Source organism: Hesperophylax consimilis, chromosome 4, assembly GCF_061612785.1.
Source record: "Hesperophylax consimilis isolate HC1 chromosome 4, BYU_Hcon_1.0, whole genome shotgun sequence".
Classification (NCBI taxonomy): Eukaryota; Metazoa; Arthropoda; class Insecta; order Trichoptera; family Limnephilidae; genus Hesperophylax; species Hesperophylax consimilis.
Window position 1 is genome coordinate 7,371,822 of NC_142839.1, and position 14,489 is coordinate 7,386,310.

A 14,489-nucleotide genomic window follows, 5' to 3' on the forward strand; every position below is an offset into this window, starting at 1 on the left:
CCTGCACTATTTATAAGTATAATTTCTTAAATATTGTTATATATGTATGTAAAAGCCTTAATATGCGAAATAAATAAATAAATAATTAATGGTGTTAACCTTTTCGATACATTATTATAGGTAGTTGTGCTTGATAAGAAATTTTTTCCCTTTTTTAAGCCGATATATATGCAAGTAGGTATGTATACCTACTTACTGAAAAATCTCTGAAATCATAAGCAGGCGCGACAAAAATCCAACATGTCATCCGACCCGTTGAATACGGTGATCTACCACATATTTACGTTATCTCACTGTCGTCAGGCAGCGGCTTCCGATTGGCCTAGCCGTTTAACGCGGTCCGCCCTCCGCTCCTTCCGGCCCCGCCCACTCAATTCAAGGTAGGGGAAAACCGGCTCTGGCACCCGCCATATGTTCCTCGTGACAGTGGGCGGCGGGCTTGGAAAACTCGCTCCATGGGAACTGGCCTCATCCTTGACAGCCTTAGTTTCCTTCGAAGCCTTCGCGGCCGAGAACGCGCGCCGCTTTGACCGGTTGACGTTTGACGTTTATCCGTTTCCGTTTCGCGCGCGCTAACTGACAGCTGGTGCCGTTTCAAAAATGGAATAAAACCACAGATAATAAGGCAGTCATCTTTTAGCGACGTGAAGTTTGTGCGTGACGGAATCGGCGTTCTATGTTCGATTTTCAAACCGTGTTGACATTTACAATTGCCGAGCTGTCAAATTGACAGATGACAGATTATTGTTGACTTTGTGAAAAACAGTGACAGTTGTTTGAAAACGGTGAATATTTGTTTGTAAAATATAAAACACATTTTCTTTTATTTGGCTGACACATTTATGAAATTGCTTTACCGTGAATGTGATTTTTTTGTTGAATTGTCTGAATAAAAAAATCTGTTTATCTACAAATTTTAAGGTGCTCATAACAGACCCTCCCAGATTAAAAAGACTGAATAGTAAAAAGATGAATATAAAATTGGTATTAACCTTAAAATAGATCGAAAAGTGAATAAAAAGTTATGTGAACGAACTCATTACGTATATACCAAATCTGGACTGAAAATATTCATAACAAACACATTCTGAAGTTACCTACCACAGTATAAAACAAAAAGTAAACAAACTAAATTAGGTACAGAATTAATGATTTAAAAGTGGTATTGATTAAAAACTGAGAAATTTTATTTTGTAGTGGGATTATGTATGGATTACAAGGCATTAAATGCTGAAAATGATTCAAATGTGAAATTCTATTTGAATACAAAAAATATACCGAGGTACTTTTATCGAGGCTGTATTGAACTTAGCTAGTAATTGATAGTAAAGAAGTGTTGTAACATTTAAAAAATCTATCCCTAGTAAAAAATACATGGAGGTATGAAATAAAAACATAGCAAAGTCAGAAATTAACAACTACGAAAAAGGTGTTCTTTAATTAAAATTTAAACGCATATACAGCGGGGCATTTTTGAACTAAGTAGAAAAAACTACTCAGATTTCATTTGGTAAATCAAAAAAAGTGCAGTTTTCATATCGACGAAGTTTTTAAGTGAACTGTATCTTAATCCCTTGGCAGCTTCAATTCGTCAAGATTTCGTCTTCAGTATCTGTGGTCTCCATGGACCTAAGCACGCGCGTGGGCGGGCCGGGGGTGGTGGCGGGCATGCCGGGGGCGGGGGCGGGCGCGCTGGGCGGCAAGCCGAGGGCGGCGCGCGCCGTGCTGTCCATATCCAGCCTGGTTGGCGCGCAAGGGCAGCCACCTAGCGAGCACGACCACGATGGGCCGCTGTGCTGTGATGATGGTAAGTTTATAATAAGTACCTACCTATATATAACAAGTAATATCTACTAATTGCAGTGACGTGCAGTTTTCAATGGCAAATGTATTATTTTTCGTTTTTTTTGCTTAGAGCTTGAATAACCTGACAGTTTTTGTGAACTGCACCCCCAAGCCTAATTGTATTCATGTTATCAAATAGGTATTTCCTGTTATTTCTTTTTTTTTGGACCGTTAAATTTACTTTTTTTTTTTAAATATTTGTAAGCTAGTAGGTAGGTACCAGTGGCGGCCGGTGGTCAAAATATGTGGGGGTTCACCGGATTACAACATTAAGTCATAAAATAAATTAAATAAAGGTACATACCTATTTATAAAGAAGTTCTATTCTCTGTTCATTTTGTTTAGCAAAGACCTCTATCAATGCTTAACACTGATAGTGCGTTCAGTCTGTCCTGGCTCAACGTGTTAAAAGATTTTATTCTTTTTAACGTTGAGAAACATCTTTACCTTTCAACTGAGGTCATTCCAAAGGTGCACAAAAGTTTTAGTAATTTCACAGTCTCGGGAAAGTCTTCTAATAAACAAGTACTATAAAAAAGTTGTAAAATTGATAAAGCGCCGTTAGCTTTTGAAAAATCGTCGCGGGCGTAAATTGCACAGAGTTTACCTTTTAGGTACTGAACTTTATTTAGGAAGTCATACGTTTTAAGCGTCACATTGAAATCATGTTCTGGGAAATTTGACCTGTATCGATTTTTATTAAATAGCTCATTATGGTGTTTACCTTAGGCACGGTAGCCTGAATCCAATTGCATTCTGATGTCAACTTTTCCTAAAACCTTTAAGCTCAAAACTTTTTGTAAATGTAAATGATAAGAATTATGTTTTTTGATTTTTTCAGAAAGGTGAGTTACATCAGTAACACCGCTGATTGTCCAAACTGAATCAACATCGTAAATTAAACACGTAAAACAAAATAAACTATTCAATTGATCACATGCACAGAGCTACAAGCTTTGTTATACATTGTTTTGTTAAATGATCGAGTAAACTTCTTCGATCCAGATTTGCACTCTTATTTTATTATCAGTTCAGGTTTTAGGTGGACCGGCATTTTTTATTATCACTTTGTTTTCAAAACTTGACCTATTATTCTTAATGTATTCCACATTCAAACTCATTCTTAATTTATACGTTGAACAAACACAAAAGTAATCATAAATTAGTATAACATGCAATTGATATGCCTTATTAATAATTGATATACAAGATCGATATAACCTGCAATTAAACTTCAAAACTTTCTCAGAGTAAGAAAAGTTTTAAATTCAAGAGACAATGCCTCGCAACGGCGAGTACTGACTGAACTGATAATAAGTAATCTGACCATCACTCATCTCTTAATGACAAGTTTTATCCTGTATGCTTGTATCGAAGAAGCGTAACATTCGCTGAAAAATAGCAGATGGTAAATTGAAACAACGATATCGACAATAATATCAAACATACGCGTTTTAGTTAAACTTTCTACTGAATAAACCGTTCCTTCTGATGTGGTGGTAAAACTCCGAACGCCGTTCTTGATATGGTATTATTTGCAAAGAATAGTATGTAATGGTATGGACCCACGCTTTCGACTGTTCCACAGAATATGCGACAAAGCAGTTAAATTTTGGATCGCAATCGAAAACGAACTGCTACGAACATAGGCACAAGTCAAAGTCGGTCTGCAAGTTAAGCGCGCTTAATAAGTAGGTACCTTTTGAATGAGATATTATAACCGAACCGAGTTTCGTATTGTGATTAGCCATGTCGGAAATCTTGTTGGTTGTTCGGCGCTCGGGAGCACATATTAGCTGGCCGCCACTGGTAGGTACCTAACTCACTTTTTCTCTGATGGTATAGTCACTCCACATTCCGTATCCATATTAAAAAAATGGTTTAAAACTAACTTGAAAAGTCGAGGCACGCCACTGGTACCCTATACCCAGCAGAACAAGAAAAAACTGTTTTGCTAAAAATGTGTTTTATTCCCCGATAATATTAATGATATATAATATATTTTATATTAAGTAGGTGCCTACATCAGTTTTTGTTTTCATAACTTGCTATAAATTATTTTTATAAGGGTAATGTATGCCTTAGGTATTGTAGATGTGTAACTAACCTACCTATGTGCTGATCTGTATACCTCAAAGCAGACTTTGTAATTATGTACCATCCTAGTAGGTGTACATTGGAACCACTCAAGAGATGAACAAACAGAACTGAGTTGTGGGCGTGTCAGTATGCCCGAAACAAGCTTCATATTTCCAGAAATTCATGAAAATTTTCCATAATCCATACCTACCTATACTGCCGTGGCAAGTAAAAACACAGTCTTCCTTCAGTCTCAAGGAAGAAACTGTGTTCTTACCTTACATGGCAGTATAACTACCTATTATTTTTTTGTTGACCTTATAATATAATTTCATTTGCCTGTCTTGTGAGGTGAAAGGTCTTCAATGTGAATTGGCCATAACAGTTTTTTTTTAAATCGGTCCGGCTGCGCCAGTTTTCTGTGAACGAATCTTGTTTAAGATATACACCCTCTTCACAACAGAACACCGTAATTTTTGTTTATTTTTTATACTCTATTTTTGGGTATAAATTATTGCGCATCATTGAATATTTGAAAATGGTTATTTTATTACCATAATAAAAATTTCAAGTTTGTCAAATAAAAACAATTTATCAATGTCAATAAAAACAAATACATTTTCTTAAAGGTTTCATTTTTCTTATGGTACAAGCAGAAAAATTAATACTAAGAATATCTTCAAATTATTCGTAATCCTGTAAAAAACGGGTGAATATATGTATCAACACGTGTTCATAAAAATCCTAATATTTTCGCATTTCGTCATTATATATTATCAAGGCCAATGCAGATGCATGAAGACGTGTTCCGCTATAGGAATTTAGTAAAAAAATATCAGGAAACAGCCTGCAATCCCGTTTTTAACCGGATTATCAATAATTTTAAGATATTCTTTATAAGTTAGCAATACTCAGTTTTTGGCATCTATGTCTGCACACCACTGATCACACTTCTAGTAAACCTTAGTTGGATTGGTAATTATCACGAATTAATTGTTTTCCCACTCCCAAGTCAGTGACAATAAATATTTAAAGTTCTAATAAAGGAAAGCGTATAACATTCTTCTTCTAAAACTTAATGCATTAATATTGAAGATAAATTTTGTTTTTAATTGTAATTTTGTTTGATTAAATCGATCGAAATGTGACGAAACCATAACGAACCCACCGTTACTAGCCGTATATACCCACTCTAAAAAACAGAAAAGCATTCTGCAACTGTTCTTTCAGAAAGGAGATAGATTTATTAGTTTTTTCCATACGTTAAGTTGCCACGTGAAAGAAATAGGTAAACAAATTTGTTATTTAAATGCCAATCGAAATCTTTTTTGGACTGGAAAATCGCAAGAATCGTTAAATATATCACAGCACGTCCGATAACAATATTGAAAAGTTAAACGAACTTCAATGACAAACTGTACAAATGTATACCTTCCCCGTATTTCAGTCACTAGGTATTAGTTAAGTTTTTTTTTCCGTCGGCAATACAAAATCCACTCCTCAAATTTCGGAAGGGCGAATGAATCCGAAAAACCTCTTTTTAAATAAATTGATTCGTAGGTATTATCATCAGTACTAGATACTATCAATCTAACTCGCACTTATACGAGGACATTGTATTTTAATTTTAATATTGTTTATTTGGTAGGTACTGAGAATATGTTTGAAAAATAACATGTCGTGAGACAGTCGAGTGTAAATGCTCATACACGTAGAAAAATGGGTATTGCTAATTTATTAAGAAGGTATTCAAATTATTCGTACACTTGTTATAAACGGGATTGGAGGCTTTTAAAGAATGTATTGATAAGTTATCTGATAAACTTTTAGTATATTACGAATATATTCAAGGCAAATTCACGTGCAATGATGCAGTGATGGTAGATTTATTAGTAAGTATACGTTCTATATTTTTCGGGTGCTCTTTCGTAATGTTATTGGCAACTGTAGTAAGTGACCTAACTTATTCATTTAATTAAAATATAAATAAATTATTAAAACATTAAACAAACAATGAAGTTTGCATAGTAGGTGCCTACGCACGCAGTACCTACGCACCCGCAATTTATAACATTGGTAACAGAGAAAATCCATAGATATATTAATGTGTTTTGCAATGGAAACAACCAAAAATACATAAAATAGGAGAAAAATAAATAATACAAAAACAAGAAACATTCTTACACTAAAAATGTGATCTCGAAGTGATACCTATATAATATATGAACAAAAGACAGTTTAAAGTAATCATTGGATAAGTCTTTCGAGTAAAACTACATTATTTTTGTAAACCCGTTGTTGCAATATTAAAATCATTTCAAATAAAAAAGCTGACATTTAATTCAGTGATGAGGAGGGCCAATCTATTTTCAGTATGATCAGTTTGACATAGTTAACTTGGCAGTTGGTGGTGTTGCAAACCTGTTTGTATTTTCTGAAACGGAATTTTTTCAGAAAACGATCATAGAACGGAAAAAACCAATAAGTGCTGCTTATTTTTATCGTAAAATTTTTGCTAGGTTCAAATCAATAAGTGCTGTTTATTTTTATCGTAAAATTTTTGCTAGGTTCAAGATCAAACCAATAAGTGCTGCTCTTTTTATCGTAAATTTTTTTGTAGTTTATGAGACAGAAGCATTTCAAATGCATCAAACATTGTTCTAAAAAAAGCGCTATGCTACGTGAACATTTTTCTTGAATTTAGGTTAAGCCACGAAATTCTGACTTTTTAAGAATGTGTTTAATAATAACAATATATTATTTTGAGGAGCTGATTTTGAAGAAAGAAACTTTAACCCGCTTGAAAAACAAAACAGAAGCAGATGAATTTTTTTAAATTGTGTTGTTGAGTATTGCTAATCACTTATTTAAATGGTCAGAATAATATTGAGGTTTTAGCCAGCTCTAAAATGTTTTCTGCTGACAATTTTGTTCAGCTACTTGTGGTCAGCAAGTAGAACAAGATTGATCTGCGAATAATGTGAACCCTTAAGATAACCCAATCAATCTAAATGAATCTGACTTAACATATCCATGTACCTATTGATAGCTACCTAACCTAACCCAATCAATCTAAATCAATCTGACTTAACCTATCCATGTATTGATAGTTACCTAACCTAATCTAACCCAATCAATCTAAATCAATCTGACTTAACCTATCCATGTATTGATAGTTACCTAACCTAACCTAACCTAACCCAATCAATCTAAATCAATCTGACTTAACCTATCCATGTATTGATAGTTACCTAACCTAACCTAACCCAATCAATCTAAATCAATCTGACTTAACATATCCATGTATTGATAGTTACCTAACCTAACCTAACCTAACCCAATCAATCTAAATCAATCTGACTTAACATATCCATGTATTGATAGCTACCTAACATAACCTAACCTATTCTAACTCACAATCTGACTTAACCTATCCCATGTATTGAACCTAATATATTTTCACTGCTGACTAAATCGTAGTATGATGTCCATATGATTTTTATTCTCGCTAATTTAATATTTAAATGGCTAACAAATTAAGAGGAACGACTGCGCTGTCTTTTTCGTACAAAACTTAAATTTTGTTTGAGGCCAAAATTCTTGACCAAACTGAATATTTCTCATTTAAATCAAAGAGTATAGCAAATGTCTAGATAGTACTGGTATGTGATAGTTTATTTAATTGTGTTTTAAATTAAAAATTAAAGTACATAAAAAAAATCTATTTTTCGTGATTTTGTAGGCAACTTTGACAATTTTTTGTGAGTTAAGGCGATGCCATACGTAGTAATGCAAAATCATGTGTTTTTGGTTTGAGAATTTGATCGCCTAGAAATGTTTCAGATGCTTTAATTAAATACTACAAGTAGAATACATCTTGGCCTTTGAAACCAACGAGTATTTTTTTGATAAGTCTTTTTATAAGCCCAGAAAAAAATAATGTATAAGGCCTATAAAAACTGCTTTAAAGTTGAAAATCTCCTACTTACGAACCCATTTTCGGTTATGATTTTATTGAATAATGTGGGAAATTATGCTATTCATAAAATGATCAAAAAAAAATAATTTATGCCTGAACATCCACAAAATAAAATAAAAGTCACTTTTTGGCCATGTTTTTTTCTTGCATAAATCAAAGCAGGCGGATGGTGTTAAGCGGGAATTTAAACCTTATCGCCATCTACGTAAGGGTTGTTATTGATAGCGGCTCAATTTAAAATATTAAACGACGTAGTGCATCGCCGTAATAATAAGTACAAAAAAGAATTACATGTAAATACAAAATGAAAAATTAAACAAAGCGTTCTTTGGGTCGAAATTTATATTTACGTACGACAAATACGATTTTACGTAAGATTATGTACCAACGTGTAAATTTGTGTGAATCAGTCGTTCGTAATTATAATTTAAGTACATGAAACTGATTTTTTAAATAACTTACGTTTTGTTTATAATATTTTACTAACTGACGTGTTCCCGCGTTGCTCGGGGTTATAAATGTTTTGTAGAAAAGTTTTGAGGTTGCTTTCACGTCATACATTCTTCTTACAGCCCTTTCTTTCTTAATCACACACGCCTCATTTTACCACGCTTGAAAGTCAAGTTTTCTTTGGGCGTCCCCGAATTTTTGTAACATTATAACCATTCTCTAAATATTCCAGGCAGTAATACGATCAAACTTTGAAATTTTCAGCGAAAACGGTCCAATAGTTTATGAGTCTATAGGGGACAAACAAACAAACAAATATTCATTTTAGATATATATATATAGTAAAGCAAAATTATTTTTTAAATAAATATTTTTCGCAAATAATAAATCGATTGCTTTAATTGTCTATATTTCACAATTTGGAGCATAAAAAAATAAAGCAACACACATCCGTACTAGATAATATGCTACACATTATGATTAAAAAACAGTTGTTCAATTTGGCTACGAATTTTGGACTCAAATCCAAGTTTAACTTTTATGTGAAAAGGGCCGCGCAGTAATTCCTCTTAATTACTTCTCAAATAAAAATATTATAAACAGGTTAAATAGAAAATCTACCCATTATAAGTTTTGATCATTGATACATATGTACCAATAGTGGTAATAAAACGTAAAATATTGTCATCTAAATTCAACAACAAACACAGCTTTTCTTCGTCTAATTGGCCTAACATGAACCATCAGACAAAGACATTACGAAGAAAACCAGTTTGTTTCCACATAAATAACTTTTAATTTTTTTCTCAAGTTACCAACATTAAAATATTTCGAATAGATGGATGATAAATTTATTTAATATTTTTCTTAAATGCTGGTAAACACGGCTTTAAAATTTACCTACTCCTGTTATTAATTTAATATTCAAACACGCTTAATTTTTTCAATGAAAATAAACAAACTCTGCCATCCAATGTTCACAAATTTGCATAATTTTATTCAAATGGCCGTAGATTTTCTCAAAATGGAATGAAAATTAATTGAAGATGTCGAAAGAGCTGACTAAATTAGCATATTTAATTAATTCCTTTTATTTGCGTATCATCACTGTAATCATGAAGATTTTTTCATAATTTTTGAAAGAAGCCGAAGTCTTTCAAATTAATTGAAGAAAATATGTTCTTCACTTTCACCTAAATTAGGAATTCACGATTATTATGTATATTATTATTAAAATTCATTAAGGCGAAGCTTAATGCTAAATCACTATTTTGATTAAGGCGATGCACTACGTCGTGTAATATTTTAATTTGAGACGCTATCAATAACAACCCTTACGTAGATGGCAATAAGGTTTAAATTCCCGCTTAACACCATCCGCCTGTTTTGATTTATGCAAAAAAAAAACATGGCCAAAAAGTGCGTTTTATTTTATTTTGTGGATGTTCGGTCATAAATATTTAATTTTTTCATATTTAATTATTTAATAAATAACTTAGTTTGCCACATTATACAATAAAATCACAACCAAAAATGGGTTCGTAAGTAGGAGATTTTGAATTTTAAAGCAGTTTTCATAGGCCTTTACATTATTTTTTTCTGAGCTTATAAAAAGACTTATCTAATAAATACTCGATTATTTCAAAGGCCAAGATGTATTCTACTCGCAGTATTTAATTAAAGCATCTGAAACATTTCTAGGCGACCAAATTTTCAAACCAAAAACACATGATTTTGCATTACTACGTATTGCATCGCTTTAATCTTTATAACGAATTGGTGTACATAATGAGTACCAAAAAATATGCTGTATATAAATTGAAAGTTTTCCTATCGCTTTGTTTGAGTAGAATTCAAATAAAAAATTTAATTACTCAATAAAAAATATAAATGTAACTACTAAAAAATATATAATACAATAGAAATGTATGAACGCGTAAAGGAAATGTTTTTTAAAAAATACAGTATTATAGCTTAGATTATCTGTGACAGTTTTATTTGATTAACTTTTTTGCTTTCTTTTAAAATTACTTACAAAATAAATAAAAACCAGTTTTGTGCTTAAAATCGAACGTTTCTAGACTCTGTTTGTCAAGCGATTTCAATTCCATTACCTACAATATAATGTATACCAAGAATATGTGCATTTTTGGCTTGTAGCTTCCTCTTAAAGCACAGCCACTAAATAGAAACAAAAAATGTAAATTTTAGTGTGCATAACTAACTTAAACAGCGGAACACCTGGCTTAGGATCACAGGGATTTAACTACAAAAACTGGTGTTTTGAGTTAAGCTTTGCTTTGGTTATGCCATAATCATATTTATTAGTGAAACGAAGCTTACACAGTACACACAGCCGTTTAAGAGATACAGTTGTGCATATAAGTTCATTTCGGGCCTCTTCAAGACCCGCATTAATAAATTTCTTCCTACAGCCCCCGCCTTAAGCCGCCTCATAACGATGCCCAACCGGGTACCTTAATAAGAATAATTATTCAGTTTGGCTGGGTATTTTGGCGTCAAATCTATATTTAAGTTTTGTATGAAAAAAGTCGCGCAGACTTATTAATAACAATGAAGCCAATGGTTCAGAGTTTACTTTGCGGGGTATTGTTGAACATTTCTCAATAATCTGGAATGATTTACTGCTTAATTATGATTGCAAATAGATACCACGCAAGGGTATGTCTAAGAACTTAATCAACTGATTATATAATATATTATTTTATTATATATTTAATACAATGAAACATTGTTATGTACCTATTTACCACGTCCCAGAAGGCAGACTCTCTGGTGTTAGACCTGCATTCAGAATTGAACTGAATACATTGCTTGAAATAGCTTTAGCCGTGTTTGGTGACTAGATTTGATGACTGTTGTATGGAGATTGGATTTAGTCCTTTTTGAGAGTAGCTTAGACATTAGAATCTTCGGTAATTATTTCCCTAACCGCCACACTATTAGGCATAGATTAAGGAAATTACACATTGTTTCAACAATTACTACAGAAACCAGTGGCGGCTCGTGACTTTTGGGTGTTTTAGAGTGCTAATATTGCTAAAAATAGCATTATTGTTGTTGTTGTAGCTGAAAACTTTTTATTTTTTTTTGTAAATTTGAATTTTTGCATAAAGATTTTGAGGAAATTTTAGTTTTGCCGTGTTTTCAGCTACAGCAACATCAATAATGCCATATTTTGTAATTATGGCACTCTAGAACACTCAAAAATCACAAGCCACGAAAAGGTTATTGGGTTTTTAGTTTAGGTTATGCATATTTAAATCGAAACTAAACTTACACAAGTGTCACTCCATACAAAAATGAAGTAAAAAGATCGTTTGATGGAACAACTTACCGGCATCTGTTTTCCCCCTTCTTATAATTCGGGCCTTCTCAAAACTGCATTAATAAATCCCTTCCTACATCCCCTACCTTAATCCGTCTCACAACGCTGCCCAGCCTGGTGGCGATCTTGTTCTCGCGTCTTTAAATTGTGCGGAGAAAGGCGTTCTTGTGAAGTGTAAATTAAATAAAATAAAAGGCCAATTTTTAAATGTCAAGAGACCTGGAGATATCATTTAGCAGCACCATACCTCTTGTCATACTATCAGCAGGTCCGCTCTGCCACGTGGAATACATAGCAGATCGTGGCGTCAACCTTGCCGATAATTGTTCAGTCCGAATAATAAGGAATTTGAGTAAAAATATGAAGACTTTTAAAAAATATATTCATGTAGATCAAAAAACACCGATTCTGAATATACTTACATTTTTCTATATTTTTACTCTCAGAATGAATAAATCGTTCTTGGAAAATGATTTAAAAGCTATACTGTATAAACGCTCCATGATTGGTCGAACGAAATCTGATGTCAAATGTACTCCGCGTTAAGTTTGTACAGCGTAATAATTAAACATCTCTTTCTGTTACATGCGTACTTTGATAATAAGAGGGAGAAGTCGCTATACAATTGTTAAGTTAGGTATGTTGATCTAAGTTTTTGAGAAGATTTGTGTTTGTCTTTTTAGTTTTATCGATTGTTTTAACTTACATCTTGGTATCTCTTGACAATTTGAAAAGTTTTGTTAAATTCATAGCGGTAAAATTGAAGCTATTCCATCATAGAATGCAACTCAAACAATTAGCGCAACCGCAACTAAAATCACCTACATTCCAATGTAAAAATGAGTAAGTAGGAACTCATTTCAAATTTACGTAAAAGCAATAACAATAGTTCTTCCCGGCGTAAGCCATGTAGGTATTTCGATGATACCGTGTAGACTTCAGTGTACTAGCTTTTTCTGGCGATGTTTTGGGCGAGAATCACAAATTCTTAATTAAACAATTAATTTCATTTTGAAATTTGATATTAAAAAAAGTGAAAAAAAATGTACAAGAAATCCCTAATAAAAAATATCCATACAAAATGCACTAACCACAGGACGTTCAGAGCACTGATGACGTGACGCACCCTCCCGCTTTTTACCGTTCGGATTGCGATCGTTTTGGCGGGCTAAACAATAGTAAAACTTGGAGAATTAATTTAACCATGAAAACGAACTTCAAAAAAAATATTTTGGGTAGGTATAATGAGAATGTTGATAAAATAATTTTTGAAAAAATAGACTCAAATTCCCTATAGAATTGCAGAGGGTATAGAATCAATGAAATAATACATATTTTTATATGGTTATTTTACGGCGTGACGAGTTTGTTGGTGAATAAACCCACTGGCTGCTAATTGCATTTTCATAATATTTTAAGTAGTGGGTAACAATTTTATGAACCGAATTTTAACATTAAAAACAAGGTGTTTCCATTGTGGCATTTCGAACCGAGAAAAGCTTTAAAACATCCTCAAGCTGTTTGTTTTTTTTTACAATATTTATTGTGTAAATCTGTCGGCGCGGGATCTATTACACCCTAAAAACGCTGCCATTAATTCAGCCGTTCATAAAGGATAATTTGTAGCAACTAATTGGTTACTAGCCCCTAATAAAGCAAACAGGCAGGATGCTCCACACTGGCGCAGTTTAATATAAGGACGAAGGCTATACTTTAACCCTCATTAGTTTTACACAGGTCCAGGTAATGAGAACCCACAAAAACAACTTATGTAGGTAGAGCAATGAAACTACTTATTGGGGTGCGAAGCAACCCTGCCAGCCATTTAAGGGTTAAATATTTATACATCGGGAGCTAATCATGCTTGTAAATGATTATTTTTTTATAATTAGGTATCTACTTATCTAACCAATGGGACTTTAACAGTTATAAAAAGGGTAGTTTTCTATTTACTTTTTGATGTTATACTACATGTTAGGTCCACTGTCCGTGTCCGGTGCAACTGTGGCACCCAAATATTGATTAATATTGTGAGGCTGACGGAAATTAGGGGAGGGGAAGTAGAGGTGTAATAGAGGTGTAAGACAAGATTAGTCAAATCTGCTTTCAAAAAATTCATCATACCATATCTTCCACTCTGAATTCAATGGAAGTATATAAATACGTACACACGGTGTTCGGAAATTGGTGAATCTACACCTTATATGGAACTCAAAAAAACTCTTTTATTTCGATCTCCAAATTTCAATTAATTTTTCAACTAAAGGGTTCAAAATAACTTTTGGAACAAGGGCTACGCTTCGAAGCACTTTAAAAGACATTAAACAGCAAATATTAACCCACTAGCAACCGATTTTTTCAAATTTGAACAAAAAAATTCTTACTTCGGACTCGATTTACTCGAAAATGAAGGCTCAAATCAATAAAAGTTATACCACAAAATCGACTCTAAATCTGACGTAAATTCATCAGTTTCTCGCTTGTAGATATGGAATCAATTGTGATGTACGTTCACCAGTTACCCGCTTGCTACAAGTTTTCGAACACAGTGTACAGTCGAATCTTTTACCGGTTTACAATAGGGTTCGCCCCAGAAAGATGTATTTTGTGGGTTCACGGTGCATCCCGTCTCCTTAGCAAAATAGAAAAAAAGGCATTCTTTCCTTTTATAACCTTAAACCCTGCATTACAGGGCATTCAGTATTTAATAATATTTGCAACAGTGGTCGATTCGTGTAGGTTTTTTTTACATAAATATTAAAAAAAAAAAAAAAATAATTTTCAGGA

At 33.1% G+C, this 14,489-nt stretch overlaps 1 protein-coding gene across 1 annotated transcript in view; it reads left to right on the top strand.

Moving 5' to 3' along the window:
- Positions 1-411: 411 nt before the first annotated feature.
- Positions 412-14,489, top strand: part of LOC149424123 (uncharacterized) — a 191,811-nt gene continuing 177,733 nt past the window's right edge. The window contains exons 1-2 of the mRNA XM_089631038.1: positions 412-546; positions 1,582-1,807. Of these exons, the coding sequence (XP_089487164.1) occupies positions 412-546; positions 1,582-1,807 (361 nt within the window). The remainder of the gene's footprint in view (positions 547-1,581; positions 1,808-14,489) is intronic.